The following is a 20544-nucleotide window of genomic DNA, read 5'->3' as shown; positions in this document are numbered from 1 at the left end:
TAATCGGGCCCCAGTCACTGTGCTCAGCCTGTCTGAGGCGCCTTCTCACTCTGTATGAACCCTGGACCAGCCACTGGGGACACCCAGAGAGGCACGAATGGCCCTGCCCATGAGGAGCACAGTCAGTGGGTGACTCCGTGGAAACCACGGGGTGTGTACAGGCTTCATCCATGTGGAGCAGATGGAAAGTACTGACCCTCTGGGGCAGCCTCAGGAAGGCCCCCTGCCTCCTGGCCCTACTCTCTGCGCCCTGTTTTCTGCACCCCTACCCCCACCCCCTGCCCTGAGTTCAGACTTGCAGGAAGAGGGGGGAGTTTAATGCTAGAGATGGTTCTCTTGTCAGGACCTCTCTTGGTCTTGGGATGTGTATCCCTTGGCCCTCCTCCTCCCCACATGAACCAGTCACCATCCTCTCCAGTCTCATCTTTGATCTTCCTCCATGGTCTCCTCCTGTCTACCACCTTCTTTCTTTCTCTCCTTGTCCTTTAGGTGACCATCAGCTTGAGAGCTTGGGGGAAAGATATCAGTATTTGAATAAGGTGGACCCTTGTTGCCAGGAGTGACAAAGGATCATTCAGATCACTGTGCCTTTTCCCAGAGGCCGTCCAGCTGCTTGGCACCATCTTTGTGGCCCGAAGGGCCTCACTCGTGTGTCTGTCTTGCCTGCTTGGCTCTCTGAGCGACTGGGACAAGGGTACCTCACAGAGGTCAAGAGTTCTCCAAAGAACTGATGATGGCAAACCAAGAAAACCAGTAGGGAGAGCAGGATGGGCCTGCCGTCTGCGGGGTCCTTAGGCAAATGGAAGGAAGCTTGAGGTGTTTGGACTTTGTGAGGACTTGGCTTCAGTTTTTCCCGTCATTGCTTGGGTGACTTGGGAAAGTCCCTTTCCTGTGAGGCCTCGTTTCCCTTCTGTGTAGAAGGAGGGCTTGAGCCTCCCTGCAGGCTGTGGCCCCTGGGGCCGGCCTCGGCTCCCCAAAGGCGTCACTGCCTTTAAAGATTGTCCTTCTGCCGCTTGGGCAGGGACGAGGCTTCTCAGACTTTCTGGAAAAGAGGCCAGATCAGCCCGAGGCCTCAGAATTTGAGCAGTTGGATTGGTGTCCTGATATGTCAGGAGCTTTCTCTTGGGCCTGGAGCATGAGGTCTGCCTGACAAGGGCAGCAGCAGTCCTCTGGGCCGGGCATGCCCTGGGGGAGGGGGCCAAGCAGAGGCCCCTCGGCGTCATGGGCCTCCTGTCTCTTCTCAGATGACTGACCGACAAATAAGCCATCCCCAGGAGGCGGGGCTCTTCTGCCTCGGTCCTCAGATGTTAGAGCTGCATCTGACACCCGAGGAAACTGAGACACATAGTGAGGCAGAGTGTCTGACCCAGGGTCATTGCTTGGGATTCAGACCAGGGGCTGATCTGGAGACCTGAGGCAGAAAGTCTCAGGACCCAGAAGCCCTTGGTGGACATTTGAAAACAAGGCCAAAATAGCATCTTAACATTTTTCTTGCTGTTGAATTTTGTATTAAAAATCACCAACAAGACAAAAATAGCTTACATCTTGAAAAGTTTTTAAAATGTTGCTTATTTTCCTACCCTGACATCCTCTTTTCTGGTCTGACTTTGCAATGGGGGCAGAAGGGGGAAGAGTCAAATGCCCCCTTCTGGATCCTGGCAGGTGTCCTTGCTGGATGTGAGCAAAGGGGAGATCTCTGAGCCCAGGGCAGTGGGAACTGGGAGGCCTGAGAGCAGTGGGCATCTGGGCTCCTCTGGCCCCCGTGTCTCTGGCCTGAGCCCTAGACAGGAGCTGCTGCCCTCTGGAGCTTTCCATCGACTCTTCTCATTTTGTCTACAGGTCTTTTTTGTTTCTTCCAATGAGGAAAAAGCCATTTGCATGTTGCTGTGTCATCATATTCTTTCCCTCCTGGAGCTGAATTTGGAGGTTTAAATTCCCAGAGAGTCTAGGTTGACGTTCAAGACCAGTTCTCCTTCTGCCTGGGATGCCGCCTCTCTGGGCACAGGTCACCTCACATCCCCATGCCTCAGTTTCTGAATCTGTCAAATAAGGAGGCTGCTCTACCATCCTGGAAGTTTCTCTGCTTGTGTGTCTCTAATAATTCTTCATCCCCAGAGTCCTGTGGGCTGAGTCTCTGGCCTCCCACATTTGTATTTTATTTGTATTACACATTCCTATTCTGTTATGTGTTATACCATCTTCCTGTGGTCTTAATTAATACTTCATAGGCTTCCTTTGAACTCCCTTTGCTCCCCCCCCCCCACCTCTTTCCCCCCATTGCATTTGTTTTGGGTTCTTTGCTAGTCTTGCCTCTTCTTCTTTTCCCATCATCCCCTCCCCCGAACACACACACACGCACACACGCACACACGCACGCGCACACACAGTTTTTCTTGCTGACTTGATTGCTTCTGTCTCTGGTACCTCTGTTTACTTGTGTTTGAAACCTTGGGTTGTCATTCATTTACACCTTCTCCTTACCTGTCTTAAAACCCCCACTATCTTTATTTTCACCAGAGGTGGCATGTAATGCCTGGGGAGGAGGCCACATCACTGCTTCTCAGAGGGAGGGGGTTCCCTGTCCTGCCTCTGGCCACATTGGCTATGAGACCCTGGACCTGCCCCTCCGCCTCTCAGGGCTCTGGGGGAATTCTGCAAGACTAAGCTGGAGAGGTGTCTGCCTGCCTGGGTGGAGCAGGTTTGCCTCGCTGGGAGTTTCTCCAGTCAACAAAACAATGGGCCCAACCACTGACCCTTTGTTTCTGTCTCCCCGTCTTCTCCCAAGTTTTCTTGTGGGGCCTTGACTGACTGGGAAAGGGAGGAGGTGTGCTCAGGTAGGGCCCACAGGCTACGAGTGGGGTTGGGGGTTCCTGCCCTTAGGACCAAGGGTCATGGAACTCTTCCCCTGCAGACTCTCCTCTTCCTCCACTCCTTTCAGGAGTCATTCACCCTTGCTTTTCCTAACTCTGCCATGCCCTTCTCTTGCACCCCTTCCTCTCCCATCCCTGCCACCCTCTCCCCTCCTCCTCCTCTGCTTTCTCACTTTCCTCACCTGCTCAGTCTTCTCGTGCTCATGGTGCTTTTATACGGTAGCTTGGTTGATCTTCCTTGACCAGAGACACCTTTGCTCAGTTCTCCTTAGTGGCGCCCCATTACTGCATCCATCATCTTCTGAATGAGATCCAAGCTCTTTTCTTGGGATTCTATCTCCTTCATTGGCTCATCATCCCAGAGCTAGAAAAAGATCTTTGAGATGAACCCATGTAATCCAGGGAAATTGAGGCTCAGGGAGGGAAGGACCATCTTGAATATCCCATTGCTAGGAAGTAATGACCATGAAATTTGAATCGAGGCTTCTTGGACTCTTTCCGTATCTTACCATTCCCCAAATATATCCCATGATTTCTTACCTCTTGGTCTTGGTTCAGTCATTCTCATCATTTGGAATGCCCTTGCATCCCAACCATCTTGCCTAGCTTGTGAGAATCCTACCTGTCCTTTGTTCAAATACGGCCTCCTTTATGAAGAACCCACTGATGATGTGGAGGTGGTAAGAGCTCTAGAAGACTTCGATTCTAGTCTTGCCTCAGACATTTACTTGCTGTGTAACATTGAACAAGTCACTTCTCCAGTGATTGCCTCAGTTTTCTGGTAAACTGGGATTCCATTAGCCCTACCTTGGGGGGTTGTGGTCAAGATGAAATGAGGTAATATGTGCAGAGTGTGATAAACAGTTGGTGCTCTATAAATGTCAGTTCGCATTTTCTCCATCCCTTGACCAGAAGCAACGTTTGTGCTGGGTGACCTCAGAGTCTTCCTCTGAGCTTGGACAATGGGTTTGGAGGCGTTTGGGGTTTTGGGAGAAAAGAGTTCTAGACAGGACTTCAATTCACTGGTTTTCAAATCTGTTTACCGGAATAGCTTGTTGTTGTTATTGCTGAGTCGTTTCAGTTGTGTCTGGTGTTTCGTGACCCCATTTGGGGTTTTCCGGGCAGATGTACAGGAGTGGTTGGCCATTTCCTTCTCCAGCTCATTTTACAGATGAGGACACTGAGGAAAACAGGGTGAAGTGACTTGTCCAGCTAGTGAGTGTCTGAGGCCTGACTTTTGAACTCAGGAGGACAAGACTTCTGACTCTAGGCTCGGAGCTTAGAAATCAAGGACATGTTCCCAAGGAAGTCCAGTAGCCCCCCGCCCCCCTTCTTGTCACCTTGGTTAGTTTTCCTGGGAATATCGGACTGATGCCTTCAAATACTGGGTGTAGATGTGAAGGTAAGGTGTGTCTGAGGAGTGGTCATTCTGTTCACAAGTGCTGTCTGATTGGCTTCGGTCTCCCTACCAGACAGAACATCCAGTGAGCCCAGGCGGAGCTGCCCATTCCTCTTCCTGTCTGGGTGATGCATGTGTCCTGGCATCCTGACCTTGGGCTGGGGAGAGAAAAAACTGGGCTCCTTCTGCCTCAGCGGGAGACTCTAGGGCGGCGGGGGGGCTTCATCTGTGCTCACATTGGCCCCAGAGGCAGGTGCTCAGTGGCCTGGCTTTTCACTGGGCTTGGATCCTGCCATTTCCCTTGGACAGAGCCAGATTGCCTCGGTTCTTTGGGGCATCTGCCTGCCTCACAGGAGGGCAGAGTCTATGGCCTCTCCTAACTGCACCCCATTGTAAACACCTTGGGCCTTGTTTCACAGGCGAGACTGAATTTAGTCCCTGTTGGGGGCTGCTTGGGGATGAGACTGAGGGCCAGGGAGACCCATAGGAAACTGTTGGATCTGGGACCTCTTCAAGGGGTTTGGGTGACTTTGAATGAGTCTCCTTTGCAACTCCTTATGCTTTATTTTATACATCTAAAGGCATTCCTTTGGGGGGTGGGGTGGGCTGGACTGTCAGCAGGGCAAGCCAGCAGCAGAAGAGGCCCAGAACTCCCTTTCCTCACTAGGAGGAGCCTGGGATCCAGATCTAGTTCTTGTTCAGGGTCACAATTAGCAATCCTGGAAGGCACGGTGGCAGCAGTGAAAACGAGCCTGTCTTCAGGGAGCTTACACTCTACCCAGACAGATGCCTCTTCTGTTTGGCAGGTTGGCAGAGCCAGGGGCATCAAGATCCCAAACTGCCTCTTACTATGGATTTATTTTTTTTTATTGATAACATTTTGTTTTTTAAAACCTTCCTTGCTAGACACATCCCATCTGTCTCCCATACTGGGCCTAGCAGGTAATAGAGACCAAGAGCCAAAGAGGGGAGGAGGAGGAGGAGGAGGAGGAGAAAAAGAGGTGGAGGCAGAGGGCAGAGGGCGCCAGTCTGTTTGCTGCTCCACACCTGGCCTTCCCAGGAAGGACTGGGAGCCAGCTGAGGCTGGTTGTCTTGAAGACAGGCCGGTGTAGACAGACTGATGTAGACAGCCCTCGTCCATGCTGAGTCAGTGGACCAGGTCTAGGGTTCTGGAGACAAAAACAGAGTCCCTCTCCTCAGGGAGGAGTGAATATAGGAGATTCTGGGGATGGGCTGGACAAGGCACCCCCTAGTTAGCAAGAGAATATTCAGAGACATAATTCCTGGGGTCCTTGCCCTTGAACTGGCAGGGGCCTGGGGGTCCCTAATCAAGAGGAGGCTCAACTCAACACAGACCCCAAATCAGAGTGGCCACTTTGGAACTGAATCCAGAGCATCAAGCCCTGTCTGCTTCATGTGCTGGGATCGGAGGAAGATGCTCCTGCAGAGGCCAGGAGGAGGCATGGAGGAGAAATTCAGAGTGCCGGGAGGCTGCCTGAGGGCCCTGCACTGAGAAGGTCCCTGACCAGCCTTTGGACCAGGAAGCCCTGACCTTCTGTCTCTGACCTGGGGCCACTGCTTCCCCTCTGGACCTCAGGGTGCCACTCTCCAAAACCTCAGAACAAAGGCAGAAGGATGATCAGCCAGTGGACAGAAGGTCACCGGTAGACAGTCTCACCCTGGGCAATCCTTGTTTAAGTCGAGTCACAGATGGGGCCAAGCTGGGCCTCCCAACAGGGCCAGGTGGGGTTCTGGAACCCTGTTCCAGAGCCAGCCTTAGTGCATCTAGTTGTGTGGCCCAGGCTCCAGTGTGATGATCCAGGTGGCCATCTGGTCCTGCAAAGTGCTGGGTCCATTCTGGGATTCCAGGATCATGGTGGGGGGGTCGGGAGTCTGAGAAGCCATATAAGGCTCCCCACCTCCTTTTTACAAGCATAAAACTGCTTAGTATTTGGGAATTATGCTTTCAGATTTGGGGGGGTATTTGTATACATTTTCAGGTCTTTGGTGACTAAGATTTCACATTAATTCATAATAAAAACACCTTTCAATTCATAAACAAGGAATCTGTGGAGCATCTGTGTCTGTCAGGGACTGGGGATACAAACCTTGGAGCAGTGGCCCCCTCTGGACTGCAGGTCCGGCTTCAGATCTTACCTCTGCGGGTGACTTCCTGTGCTGACCTGGAGCCAGCCCCTGAAATCCTTCACCCTCTCTCATCTGTAAGGAGGAGGGGTGACCTGAGGCCCCGAAGGGTCTATCCAGGGCCTGGTTTGGCCCTGGGCCAGTTCCTGCTCTTGGGGAGCTGATGAAGCAAAGAGACTGACGAGTTTTGTTCTCAGCATTCTATGTGTGCTGAAAAGTTGTTTCTGAATCCAGGAGACTGTGTCTTACAAGGTTCAAAGCACCTGGGGAGGCGGGTAAAGTGACTTGTCCAGAGTCACACGGCTGGCAAGTCTCTGAGGTTGGAGCTGAACTCGGGCCTCCTGACTTAGCTGGTGCTTCACTTTAAAATCCACTGGGGGAATTGGCAGTTTTAAAGCAGATTATGAAACCATGCCCCTGGTTCCTCTTCAGAGTGATAAGACAGCCTCGCTGGGCTCTCAGCGCAGGGCCACAGGACCTTCCCTCTCTGCACAGAAGCCCCTCCAGTCCTCCCCAGGTTTCCCCACAGTGGAGACCCCCGTCCCCTCCCCTCCTGCTGCCTCCTCCGCAGACTACCCCCCTCGGTCATGCCTGCTCCTTCTATGCCATCTATAACATACTCCGGTCCTCCCCAGAAGCCCCCCCGAGATGGATCCTCTGAGCCTTCCCACCCTGTTGTGGTGAGTCTCCACTTCTGGTCTCCAGCTTCCAGCCTCAGTCTTCACCCAAAGTTACTGAGGAGTCTTCCCTCTCCCCTCATCCTTCTTGGCTTCTCTGCGGCCTTTGCTCACTCCTGGCTCTCTCCTCTGTCTCGGCTCCCCGGGGGCACCAGCCTGGGCCCCACTCCTCTTCTCCTGGGGTCCTCCTGACCTTGGGGAGCTCCTCTGCTCCCAGGGATTGAAGGATCCTCTCTGATACTTTTCTCCAGCTGGGTGACTGTCGGCCACCTTCTCCTCATCCCCTCCTCAGTAAACTCCCAGGGGTCCCTAGCACCTCCAGCCCCAGGTATTGATTCTCTCAGGGCCCTGTGGGCCCTGCCTTCACCCTCTCCTCCCCCTTCCAGTCTTCTAGTTCCCCTGTATGTGATCTGTGATCACACCAAACCTCAGGTTTGGCTTCTCGGCTATTCTGTCTTTGCTCTTCCTTTCCCCCCAAGTTCCAGATTTTTCCATGGGTCCCCCTTACTTCTGGGGCCTTCCTTTTCAGTGGTATATTGAATTGACATGTCTATATGTCTTGTCCTCACAAAATAGTTTGCTGTTTTTCCCTTTACGCTGACAGCTCCTTGGGGGCAGGGGCTGTCTTTTGCCTGGCTCAGAGTGTGTATTGACTGAAAGGCCCCAGCGGCTAAGCTTGCCAATCGCTGCGGAATCATTGATAAAGCTGACAGTCCTGGCAAGTTGGGTCCCCTGGTGGACCCATTTTCTAAGATATTTTGTTTTTTGGGGTAGGGGGCTTCAGGGATAGTCTGGCCTACCTCCTGCTGGTAATCAAAGTGCTATAAGGATTCTGAAATCAATGATTTTATTTAAAAAGTTGCCCTTTCAACATTTCCTCCTTAAAATTATGGTTCAGTTGTCAGAGAACTGGACTTGGAGGAGGCCAGTGCCATTTTTACTTGTGCAACCTTGGTCACATGGCCTGACTTCTCTGGGTGTCCTAGAGCCTGTGATTGTCTCTGGACATCCCCATGGACAGTTTTTCACTAGAACAGGGTTAGTTCTAGAGCGTCGGAATGACTGTCTCTGTCCTTTTTAAAATGACTTCTGCGCAGGGATCCGTCACCCACAGCCTTCTTTCCTCACATGTGAAGGTTCAGAGGGTCAGCGGGCAAACCTGGCCTCCCTTGTCCTAGGCCTGCTTCAGTTGCCCCAGGATGGTGCACCGTGTCTTGGGCCGCTTCTGGCACTGGTCCGACTGGACCTGCACAGGCTTTTGGGGAGGGAGGGCCCAAGTGGATGACTTCCCAGCCTTCTCTCAGGTTGGGCTTGGTCAGTGGGCAGTGGCCACTGGTCAGTGCTTTCGAGGTTGTATCAGCTTCAGCTCTGGTCTCCCCGTGCTCCCCATCTCTGATCCTTGCAGGATCCTTCCTGGGACTGAGGACAACATTATTGGCCCTGCTTGATGTTCCCAGAGGTGAAGTGGGCATGAGGGGGCAGGGGATGAGTAGGGAGTTTGGGGGGAAGGAGGTCGTCTTAAAGGAGGGGAAGGCTGTTGTGGATGAGCAAGTTTATTATCTGACTCATCCCTGTTGTCTTTGAGATCCAGGCTTAGGATGACTGGCCTCAGAGGAACATGATCCTGTGAACAAATTTCAAGCGTCCAGGGTGGATCTGACACACATGAAGAGACTTGCTTTTCAGTCACAAAAGTCCAGACCTCTCATCATTGCAGATAAACTGAGGCCTGGGGTGACCCAGGTAGAAGGGGCACACCCAGACTGCTTCTAAGCCTATAAGCCCCCTGGGCCTCAGTTTCCTCATCTGAAAAATCTGTGATCCCAGACTCTCCATTCTGGCTACACAGCCTCTCTGTGACCATGGGTAAGGGGCTTTGACCACCTTCTTCTAGCGGGAAGAGAGGGACTTATCCTTCCCTTTGGTGGTCAGTGGCTCTGGCTTCAGGATGTTGCATTTTGATCTGTGGTGGTGATCAGCCAGGGCCCCGAAGCACTTAGTAGGTTCTTTATTAATAAATGTTTAGTGACTGCCTGACCCTGTGTCAGTCATATCGGAGCAGATCCTTTATCGGGCGAAGCCGGCACTGCTTCCTATTGTTCTCCTGGCAAGTTATTTATCTACTGAAGGTTTCAAAAAACCCAAACCTCAATTTGATCTTAAACTTGAAAACTAGTGACTGTTAACTGAACACTCCTTTAGATAAGTCGTCTCTCAGTTTTATTGAGTTTCAGTAAAACCTGAGGGTAGGAGTTAAAAGGTGAGTCCAGACCCTTCCCTCCCCCCCCCCCCCCCAACAAACCCTGGGTTTTGAGGACCTTGGTCTGGTTTGGTTCCTCACCTGCCTCTTTCAGAAATGACCTCAAAGCAGTGAAGAGGTGCAGGTCACCCAGTGGTGGCCAAACAGGGCTGACCTGCGAGGGGCAGCTGCGGCAGACTCGGCCGCTTCCTGGGACTTCATCCAGTTGTGTCAGATGGAATCTTTTCTTACCCAGGCACATCCTGGTAACTGGGCCACGGCTGGGCCTAAGTCGTTAGTGGAAAGAGTTGGGATTTGGGGGGTTGTTAGAAACACAACTGCTTTGGCCCATTAAAAACTGGTGACTTTTTTAAAAATTTAATTTCGAGGCCTCTTGATGCAATAGAGGGAGCAGACAGCCTGCATTCACACTGCCCAGGACACTCCTTGACCCCTGCAGCGAACCCCAGGCCCAGCCCTTAGTCACTTAATCTACATTTACCAAGACAGATGGTTCCAATCCTTCGCCTAAGGGCTCTGGCCAGCCCTGAACCTTGACTGACACATCAAGAACCTATCTGTGGAAGGACAGGCAGGCTCACTCCCTTTCTGGCCCTCAGCTGCCCTCATTGCTTCTCACACTCCAAAACTGAGGAAGGGTCTTAGCTTCGCCCCACATCCCAGGCTTTCCTCTGGCAGTGAGGGTTCTTAGGGCCCACAACTCCTCCTTTTGTAGTTGAGGAGGGAAGGGGAGGCTTGGGGGGCAGAGGGAGGATGTGCCCTGTTGGCAAAGGTAGAGGGAGTCAGCCTCCCTTCTTGGGTTTTCCAGCTGGCCCGTAAGCTGGTATCAGTACTGCACAGTGGTCAGGCAAGCAGGGACGGGGCCCCTACCTCTGGGGAGGCCCTTCCTGCTTCTCTTCTCTGGGTGTGGGATTTTGGTTTTTAACTTCATTTTCACAAACATTTAGTTCACAAGCATTTAGGGAAAAGGTGTTCTAGTTTTCCTGTCAATTAGCATGTTTGGGTCTGATGGAACAAAAGTGACCAGCCTGGACCCTCAGGAAGCTTCCATTCTAATGGGGAAGACAGCATGGAGATGAGAAGAATATACTAAATATCTGCCAGAGCAATTATCTACCAGTGGTTTAGCAAGGGAGGGATGCCCTTCTGCCTGGGTGAATTTTGTTCTTCTGGAGGTCTTTCCTGGGCCCAACCCTTCCTCCAGGGGTTTCGTGCAATGACCAAAGAGTTCCTCAGGCGATGAAGCTCTGGCCAGCCCTGCTCTGTGGCTGCAAAAGCTTAGAGTTCTGGCCAGGGGTCAGGGGTGATTAGTAGGCTTTGGCAGTTCTTGGAAAGAGAGGTATTGATTGCCACAGAATTCCCATCCTCCTGTGATGGAGTCAAAGATGATTAGAATGGAAATCCCTTGAGGGCAAGGACTGGTTCACTTGGATTGCTTGTTTGCTGCCACCTGGCCATTGCCAGAAAGTGTTTTTTCTCTTTATCAGTTTTCTTGGAGCAAAGGATATAGGCTGGGTTAAAATATTAATAGTTCCTTTTTTGCAAAATGATCAGAATTGGGTTATACTTCCTCATTCTGGGATTACAGTCTCTCTCTCTCTCTCTCTCTCTCTCTCTCTCTCTCTCTCTCTGGACCTCAGTTTCCTTATTTGTAAAATGTGATAGATTAGACTAGATGACCTCAGGGTTCCTTGTAGTCCAAATCAGGGATTTTCTGGTCACTCTAGGCCCCTCTCAGTTCATTCATTGTAAAATAAAGGGGATTGGATTAGAGGACCTCCAAACTCCAAGGTCCCTTCCAGCCCCAAGTCTGCTGTCCTCTGAGACTGACCTAACCCAGATTCAAGCATGAGTCTGCTGTCCCACATCCGGACTGGTGGGCAGCTGGCCTGGGTTCACTGGGTAGTTTTGTTTTTTAAAGGGGATTTTATTGCTCATCACCCCAGGGGTAAATCTAGAGGTTTGCAATCACAGACTTAATGGGGGAAATGACTGGTGCTCTTTCCTCTGGACCGACCTCCCTTTCTTGTTGGTCTGGCTTATGTCAGACTTCCTTGGCTTGAGAACCCACAGCTGTTGGACCCGGAGTCAGTCACTTAACTTGTCTGGTCTTGGCATCCTTCGTTCTCCAAGAGCTCGAGGTTCTAACCCAGACCAGAAACTGTACAATGTGTGGATGTTCACATATGAAATGCATTTGATAGGATAAGATGTGGGGGGGCTCTAGAAGGGAGTGGAAGGGAGGAAGGTGACTAGGAGAAGTGAGGTACAGGAGGGGGGAAGCCAGACGCCTCGAGAGCTATGAATATGTGTGTGAATGCATGTGGCCCTGTTTATGGGTCTCTCTGTATGTGCATCTGTGTTCGTGTGTGTGTGTGTGTGTGTGTGTGTGTGTGTGTGTGTGTGTGTAGTATTTCTTAAAATGTTTGCTATGTGCTAGCAAGCCTCTCTTCTGTTTTGTTGAGCAGATGACAGTGGTGTGTATTCTTATTATATTGTATTTAAAATTAAATAATAAAAAGTTAAAAAAAAAAGACATGCCTTATGTGCCAGTGAGAATTTTGCCCATTTGCTCTATTTTGTGGAATTCTGGAGATCTGAAGGTGAAGTCGGTGCTTCTGGGGTCTGTATGTGGGGGGGGGGGGGCTTGTGCCTCTAAATTTGGAAATCCTCAGAAAATCCTTGAGGCAGGGCAAGGCCAGGGTATCCTGCTGGTAGCTGAAGGCCAGAAGGCTGCTGGAGCCTTGGCCTTGACTTTGGCCATGCCAAGGTCAGCAGACTCATGGTTGCCCTTTCTGGGATCCTCTCCAGTTCAGCCAGACTCCCTTCCCAAAACTCAGAGCCCCCCTTCACACAGACTCACCTCTGAGTGTGGTGGGAGGGGATCCAGGCTCCTGCCCCTAGACGGATCACCAGCCCCCTGGACTGGTGCCCTGGCCCTCCCGGAGGCCTTCCCCAGCACCTCCCTCCCTACTTCCTTTGTATGACATTTCCCTGGCTTGGTGAGGTGCCCTCCTTGGGGACAGGGGCTGTTCATTTTTGTCTTTGGACCCTCCCCCTCCCAGTTTAGTAATAACCCTGAGGGTCTTCCCCCATTGAGTTTTGTGTTTTTGGTAGGTCCTTCAGGTCTAACCTGAAGCAATTGATGTTTGCATTTACTCTGAGCCAATGGGGAGGGGGCGCAAAGAGTGACCAAGTGGGGCTTGGGACCTGGGGCCCATTGTTGGAGAACTAGTGATTTGGGTTTAAGATGCCATCCTAAAGAAAGAAATTAGCCTGTAAAATCCCAGACCCCATGAGGTCCTTGGACAGAGCCCCCCATTCCATGGGTGTTACCTCAGGCAAGCTGAGACCTGGGAAGGAGCCTAGCCCCCCACCCCCACAGCACCTATGCCCTGATCCTTCTCTGGCCATTGGACCCAGATGGCTCCAGAGGAGAGAGTGAGGCTGGGGACTTAGCACAACCCCCTTCTCTCCCTTCACCCATCTAAATCCAGTTCAGGCCCTTGTCATGACCTCATCCCCCTGCAGTTGGGGAAGGACAAATAATGAGGAAGCACCCCCCCCCCCCACTCCAAGCATTTATGAGTGGCCTGTGAATAGGTCTTCAGTGGTCTATCTCTCCCCATCTATCATTTGGGGCTCGCTGCTTCTGCTGTGGGTTCCAGGGCTTCCCTTTTGAGGGATTTCAAGGATGGACTTGAGAGATGGGGCCAAGACCCTGGAAGGCTTTGGTTTCCCATTTGGCTTTGCTTCCCGCCGGTGTCTGGGGACCCGGAGCAGGGGTGGGGCACTGCTGCTGCTGAGGAGCCAGGGACCATCTGGGCAATGCCTGCCCTTACCCAGCCCTCCACATCCTTCCATCCTCCTACACTTGGGGTCTCAGGCCTTGCCTTGCCCCATCTGTAAAATGAAGGGATCAGCCTGGGCTCCTTCTGGTTAAGGTCCCAGCCCCTCCAGTGGCTTCATGTTTTTGACAAGGTGGATGGAGGCCCCTAAAGAGCAGAAATTGGGGGCCTTCCCTGCTAGCCTCTGTGAGCCTGAAAAGGGCAACCTGGGAAGACAGTGGTGAAGCTAGTTCTGCTTTTAAGTAGCTCCTGTGAGCTCAGAAAAGATGACCCGAGCACACATCTCCACCGGAGAGCTGCAGGATGGCCGTAGAGCTGGCATAGGACTGGCGCTGAGCTGGCATAGGCCTGGTGCAGGGCTGGGCAGGGCTGGCATAGGGCTGGTACAGGACTGGTGTAGGGCTGGTGCAGGCGCCAGAGGCTCCAAACAAGACTCATCAGAGCTGGAAGGAAAAAGCTTGGGATTCTAAAGGGCAGAGGTGACCCTGGGCACATCCCTTAACCTCCCTAAGCCTCAGTTAACTCACCCGGGCTTTGAGTAACCAAGTGATTTGTAAACCTTCTAGCACCAAGTAAATACCGGTCACTGTTCTGTGATGATGTCGAGGCGCCGAGGATGGACACAGACTGGAATGGAATGGTCCTGTTGAGGAAATTCGCCAGTTTGACTAAAATACCCTGGGGAGAAGGGGGAGCATTGTGGGAGTGACTCTGGGGGTCTACAGAACCAGACATGAGGGTCTTGGAGTTCAGTGAACCAGAGCACCCCCCCCCCAGTTCCCAGAGAGTGGAATCTGAGAATTGAGATAGCGCCACAACTTCTTGGGTGTGTTTGTGGTTTTGAGGTTCCTTCTGACGGAGGGCATTGATTTCCCCACGGAAAAAGTGATTGGGTTCTCCAGGATCCCTGACTGAGCTGGGAAGAAGGGAGGAAGGCGCCCTTGCAGGCTGGACCCTGGGTTTGTTGGGGGGCTCTGCTGTTGCCTCCCCTTGGGCCTTTGTTCTTGAAGCTCCATGGAAAATAAATTCTGGGGAGACTGGGGTTAGGTTTTGCATTCCTTGGTTTGTATTCAGATGCCTTGAAACTTCTGCCTGAACAAACCACAGAAACACCCATAGGAACTAAGGAAGCTCCCCTTCCCCCCCTCCAACCTTTTGGGGTCTTGTGGCTCTTGGAACCATCGTTTCAAGTGGGCAAAACAAAAACTTTTTAAGAACTAGTACATGTGATCTATGAACTTAAAAAAAATTCTTCTTTTGGTAATTGTATTTTTTTTCCTGGAGGGGTCAGGAGAGGAGGTCTGTTCTGAAACCCACCCCCCCCATCCTGCCCCAGCTGACCCCCGCCTGCCAGGCTGCTCTGCAGGGTCAGCCGGCCCAGCACAAGGGCTGGTCCTGCTCTGGCATTAACCGCCCAGCCTTAGCGAGCCTTCATCTTCTTTTGGGGCTCCATTTGGCCGCTCCGCCCCCCCCCCCCCCAGTAAGTGGTCTTGCTTGGGCTTTTCACCTGTAGGATGAGGGAGGTTTGAACCTCCTGCCCTCTGAGGTCCCCATCCAGAGCTAAATCTGTGATTTGGATAAAACTGGATCTGCTGCCCTGTTTGTGCATTCTCTGGCTCCCTCCTCTGTGTGGGGAGAAATAATACTAATTATCATGTTATTGAAAAATCACCCTAATTATAGGCTGTGTTAAGGCTTCTTACCACCTAGAGACAGCATGGGATTGTAACCAGAGCACAGATGGGGAGGTGTCGGGCCTGGGTGCGAACCTCCTTCCTGGAGAGTCAGGGGGCCTTGTATAAAAGATGGAGTTTGGCCCAGTTGGCCTCTGTGGTCCAAGCTGGCTCACTGCGGCACCTCAGTTTGCTCGGCTGAGAATGGGGAGAATCTCAGTAATTCATGTAGAGGACAACCCAGATCAGGCTCCAGAGAATGCCTCCCTCCCCCTCCTGCTGGACCCCAGGCTGCTTCCCTGTAAAAAAGGAGGGCGGCAGCCCCGACTGTGCCCAGCGCCCACGCCCAGCTGATCCCCTGGGGTGCAGATCTGGCAGAGTTCTGAGAAGCTCTCTTTTAAGTTATTTTTTTTTTCTTGCTTTGTTTTCTCCAGGATGAAATGAGTGGTGGACTAGGGCAGTGGGATCAGTTGGAAGGAGCCATGCCGGAGCCAAATGGTCTGGGTTCCAGTGTTGCCCGTCTGACTCAGATTTCTTCCTTTCCTTGGGTCGGTTTCCTCATGTATGAGGCAGATAGTCTTATTTGGCTCTAAATTGGAACTGGTAAATTTAGAGGAAGAGACAGACTAATGGGAGGAGATGCACCATCTTCCCATGGAATGGGCAGTCTAGAGTCGGACGCTATCAGAGCAGGGAGAGATCTTACCCAAACTGCGCCTTCCTTTGGCAGAGGAAGAAACTGAGTCCCAAGAGGTCCCAGGCATCCTTTCAAGTGCAAATTGGCACATGGCCGGAGAACAGAGGAGGCTCCTTCGTGCCCTCCAGAGGCCGCCTGGATAGCAGGTGACAAGGACCACCGCGCTTTGGCAGCTCCAAGACTAGCTCCCCTCTTCCTAACCCGCTGGCTCCCAGGTTTAACTAACTGGTCTCAGCGAATGTAGGCTAAAAGTTCAGTTGTTTGTATTCACAAGAGCTGTCTGTGGTGTGGGCCGGGGCTGGGCCCGGTTGGGCCCCCAGAATCCCTCTTGAAGGGATCCTGGCAGAGCAAGGGCCATGGGACATGAGGACAGGGAGGGCCTTCCTGGGGTTCTACCTTGGTAGAATAGAGCCGGTCCTTCCAGACTGATGACTGGGCCGGAGTCGTGGGTCCAAGTCTGTTTCCTGGTGCCTGGCATGGACAGAGGGTTGGGGAGGGAGGTCACTGTGGGCCCTGTCGCATGACCAGGGTTGGGAGGCGGGGGTCCTTGGGGACGTCACATTGGGTGGGGCACTTGGCCTCTCTGCCTCAGTTTCCTCTTCAGCTAACAATAGCCCCTGCCTCCCAGAGTGGTTGGAGGATCAAAGCTTTCTTAGCGTATGAGTCTCTGGACCCCCTTCTATAGGAAGTGACAGAAGTGTGTTGAAAACAAAGGATTTGGGATGTGGCCTGGTCATCCTGAGACCACGATGTCATGGTTGGAAGCGGTGTTTCAGGGGATCTGACCAGGCACTTGGCCTCTCTGGGCCCCTCCCTCTTCCCTCATTCTGGGACCTTCACGGGGGAGCCTCGGGGCAGAGGCTGGGCTGCTCGGCCAGAGAACGGACACAGCCTCAACTAAAGAAGCCTGACTGACTGGCCTGTGGAGCGCGCATCTAGCTCTCTCTCACAGGATCCTCATGGCCTCATCGTGAGGGGAAGGGATGCGTTATCCCCTTTGACTTCAGAAACACTGAGGCTGGGAAGTGAAGGGAGCTGACCTGGAGAGGCACCATCAGGTCCGCCCTCGGGGGCTTCCAGTCCGATGGGGGAGGCAGGAAGCGGCTGGAGGTCACCTGGGGGAAGGACTTGGTGTTAGCAGAGACTAAAGAACTTGGAGTCGGAAATGGGGCTGGAGCGTGGCCAGACAGGAGGGGGTGAGGTCAGGGTCAGAGGCTGGGGAGGCCAATCAGGATTCTGGGTGTGATCCAGGAGGCAGGCACGGGGAGCCCCCGGCCCTTGTTGTCTGGGAGGTTCTAGGGTCAGACCTGGCTCCAGGGTGGTTGTGGGTCCTCACACCTCTTTTTACAGGGGTCATCACAGAGCGTGGACCCTGGAGCAGGGAACACTGGGGTGGTATCTTCAGCTAACAATTGTTCTACAAAGATTTTATCAAGTGCCTCCTGTGCCCCAGTACATGGGAAGACTTGCCTGGGGCAGAGGGATGAGCCTTGTTCTGTCTGGTGGACCCTGGGGAGCAGAACCAACAGTGACAGGTGGAGGGGTGGATGGGGGTGCAGCCGCCCTGAAGTGGAAGCCGCTGCTTCGGGGATCTCAAGGAGAGCCAAGACCAGGATTCCAGGCCTTCCTGGTTGTCCCCTAAGGGAGAGAGGCCTTTTGGGAGCTATGACTCCTGCCTTTGCTTCGGTGGGTCATCTCCGAGCAGGCCAGGCTCGTAGGTGAGTAGAGGCAGAGCATCTGAAAGTGGGAAAAGAGACATGGACATTTTTTAGTGTCTGAGGCTGGATTTGAACTCGGGTCCTCCTGACTCCAGGGCTGGTGCTCTGTCCACTGTGCCACCTAGCTGCCCTGAGACACGGTCATTTGATATGGATGTGATAAATGCCCAGACTCTGGGCTGGAGTAATGACAGAGACTGAATTTATTGTTAAAATCTCTGAGAGACACAGTGGTCTTAGCTTCCCTGGGAAGTGGGCTTGTGCTATTCAGGACCCTCTGACTGGCCCATCCTAGAATTCTAGGTCTGATATCTTCCCTCTTCTAATCTAACTTTTCATTTCCTGATGTGATTGATTATCTCCAGTTTAGCCTATTTTTATCTTACCTTTACATAATGGTCAGTATGTAGGAATATAAAAATAAAAAAAAACCATTCCTCCCTTCAAGAAGTTTTTAGGGATGGTGGGGCTTATAGCAGAGAGGATAAAAATGTGATTGGATTAGTTTATATGTGAGAATTTGAGATAGAGGAAGCAAGCTCCTCACTCTAGTGGGCTCAGGAAATGCTTTGGACCAGTGATGTCTGGTGAGCCAAGCTTGGGAGGAGGCTAGAGATGTCCAGAGGCCAAGCTGAGCAAGACGTGCTTGGGGGTCAGCAGGTACCCCGGCTGGACTGCACGCTTCTAGAGCATGATGATTGCAGGACCCACCTGAATCACGGCTCCCACAGGGCAGGCGGGATGGTGGAAGGCTGGAGTGACGACATGAGGAAAGGGTCAAGGAGTCTGAGGTGTTCAGCTGTGGAAGAGAAGTCTGGTGATGGTGACAGTGACGGTGGCGGTGGTAGTGGTGATGGTGGTGATGAGACTCGAAAACTATTCCCTGTTTGAAGGGCTGTAACATGCTGGACGTTTATTCTTGTTCTGTGTGGCCCAGGGCAGGCCCGGGAGCAGTGGGGGAAGTTGAGGTCAGATGTCAGCAAGAGCTTGCCAACAGTGAGAGGTGCCCGGGGGGTGACGGGGGCCTCTGAGATGGCAAGTTCCCTTCCTCATTCAGGCCGAGACTGGGCTGGGCGTTCCTCTGAGGTCTGGGGGTCTGGCTGGCCTCTCAGGCCCCTTCTGATTCTGTGAATGACCCCACTTCTAGACAGTGGACTCAGAACGAGCGGATCATCTTCCCACCGCCCTATTCTCCATGTGACAGTTGTTATTACATTACAGAAGGGATGGAAATGCGGGTGGCAGCTGTTGGGAGGCTGTGCTTGGTGCGGATGTGTGGGCACCAGGGGAGCCGTGCGCGAACCTGCGGGCCGCGCACCTGAGCCGCTCCCAGCCAGACTTTCCCAGGATTCCCGAGGGCTCACACCACCCTGCGTGTGTTGGATAAGGGATGAACATTTCATCGGGGCTTAATGCATCAAAATACGCCATTACAGGGCTGGGCTGGTTGTCTTCAAACCAGAGCTGTTTGAATCAAATTGGATGCTTCTGGAAGCTTCTTTAGTTTGCTTATAAATGCCGAACTTTAGAGAGAGTGATGACAGAATTAAACTTTTGGAAGGGGTGGAATGGGGCATATTACAAGCAGAATATTTTCAACTACAAATGAATAGTGAGGGAATCAAGGTCTTGCTAATTTAAAAAAAACTAATAAACCATTAGTGGCAGACTGCTTAATTTTCCTGTTTAAGATTTTCCTTTAATATAATTAGGAAATTTGGTCTGCCAAAGTAATATACAGTCCTAGAGCTGAGCTTTCTCTTTAAGGTAAACTGAGCTTAGAGACTTCCCCGATATCACATAGAGATTAGAATTCCAGGTCCTTTTAGTCTGTCCATGGAGCATTTTCTTTGTTTTTGTTATTATTGTTAATATTTTATTAGGAAGTTTAAAAATATCAACACACATGACTATTTCCATAAACAAAGAAAAGATGATCAGATGCAAACCTGTGAATTTCTGTTCTGTACAGTTTTTAAAAACAACACATTTACATGTAGCATGAATTTACTTTTTGTGCTGCCCTGAACTGGTAGAAGCCAGTTTTCCCTCAATTAATATTCTATTTTATTTTTCCAGTTCCGTGTTATGGAAGCCATTTTCTCATCTGGGAGTTTCTTCCTCCCAATAAAATTGTAAGCCTAGGCCGTCTCCTTGTATTGAGTTGAATGGGGTCGTCAGGAGCTCGTTCATCAGTGTTAAACTTGTTTGGAGAGAGAGAGAGAGAGGACACGAGTGCAGGCTCTTGCTGTTTTCTCAGCTCTGATTATATAATTATACCCCAGTGAGGTTATTTAGGGAGTGACCCCCCCCCCCAAAATCATCATTAACCACAGGGAGGGAGGAGTCCCCGGACTGGCCCTCGGTGGGACTCGGGCAAAAGAAACTGACCTCTCCCCCACCCCCTTCCCTTTTGTGCACTTCTGTTTTCTTTAGCCGGTGTATGTTCTGTTTTTCAGCAAGCCAGGGCCGAGCAAGAGGAGGAGTTCATCAGCAACACCTTGTTTAAGAAGATCCAGGCCTTGCAGAAGGAGAAGGAGACGCTGGCCGTGAATTATGAGAAGGAAGAGGAGTTCCTCACCAATGAGCTCTCCAGAAAGCTGATGCAGGTAGATGAGCCTTCTCCTTCAAGCCCCCCCACTCCCCCACCCCCCCAGGAAGTCGTGTTAGCTGATCCAGCCATTTGCCGGGGATGTTTGCTGAGGAGGATGATGCTCAGGAGAAGTCCGGGATGACTTAGGTGAACTCAGAAAGCCAATAGAAGCGTGTGGTGCCCCTGGGGTTGCCATGGGATCATCTCTGGCTTCTCACAATTCCACATTAGAATTGTGGAAGTATGTCAGGAAGTGGTTCCTGTCCTTTGAGTCCATAGCTGTACCCCCCAAGAAGACACTGAAGCCCTCAGGAACGTCTCTCTGTCTGAACACACACTGGCCAAGCGACTGAGAGACCTGAGAGACGGGGTGGGGGGGTAGGAATGGGAGGAGATGTTGCACTGTCACACGAGAGGATTCAAGGGCCTGCTAGGTGGTTTTAAAAATGGTGGGACGGGCAGTTCTCAGGGACGATGGACAAGGTGTGAAGGAAGTCAGAGAAACATCAGAAGCCACACACTAGGATCTGGTTCAGAGAGCAGACCACTGGGAAAAACCCAGACCCAGGGACTTGTATTTAAGTCATGGTCAAAGATGACCCCCCAAAGGACTGTGTTCCCAGGAACCTGTCCCAAGGAGGGGGTGGCTGGGGGTATGGAGTAC

The 20544-nt window shown here is 52.0% G+C and overlaps 1 protein-coding gene across 1 annotated transcript in view; it reads left to right on the top strand.

Moving 5' to 3' along the window:
• Positions 1–20544, top strand: part of CCDC6 (coiled-coil domain containing 6) — a 62083-nt gene that overhangs the window by 10421 nt on the left and 31118 nt on the right. Inside the window, exon 2 of the mRNA XM_074232293.1 lies at positions 19747–19896. Within this exon, the coding sequence (XP_074088394.1) occupies positions 19747–19896 (150 nt within the window). The remainder of the gene's footprint in view (positions 1–19746; positions 19897–20544) is intronic.

The sequence above is a fragment of the Macrotis lagotis genome, chromosome 4, assembly GCF_037893015.1.
Source record: "Macrotis lagotis isolate mMagLag1 chromosome 4, bilby.v1.9.chrom.fasta, whole genome shotgun sequence".
NCBI classification, from domain to species: Eukaryota; Metazoa; Chordata; class Mammalia; order Peramelemorphia; family Peramelidae; genus Macrotis; species Macrotis lagotis.
Note: the sequence above shows the minus strand (reverse complement) of the source record. Positions and strands in the feature narration are given on the sequence as shown.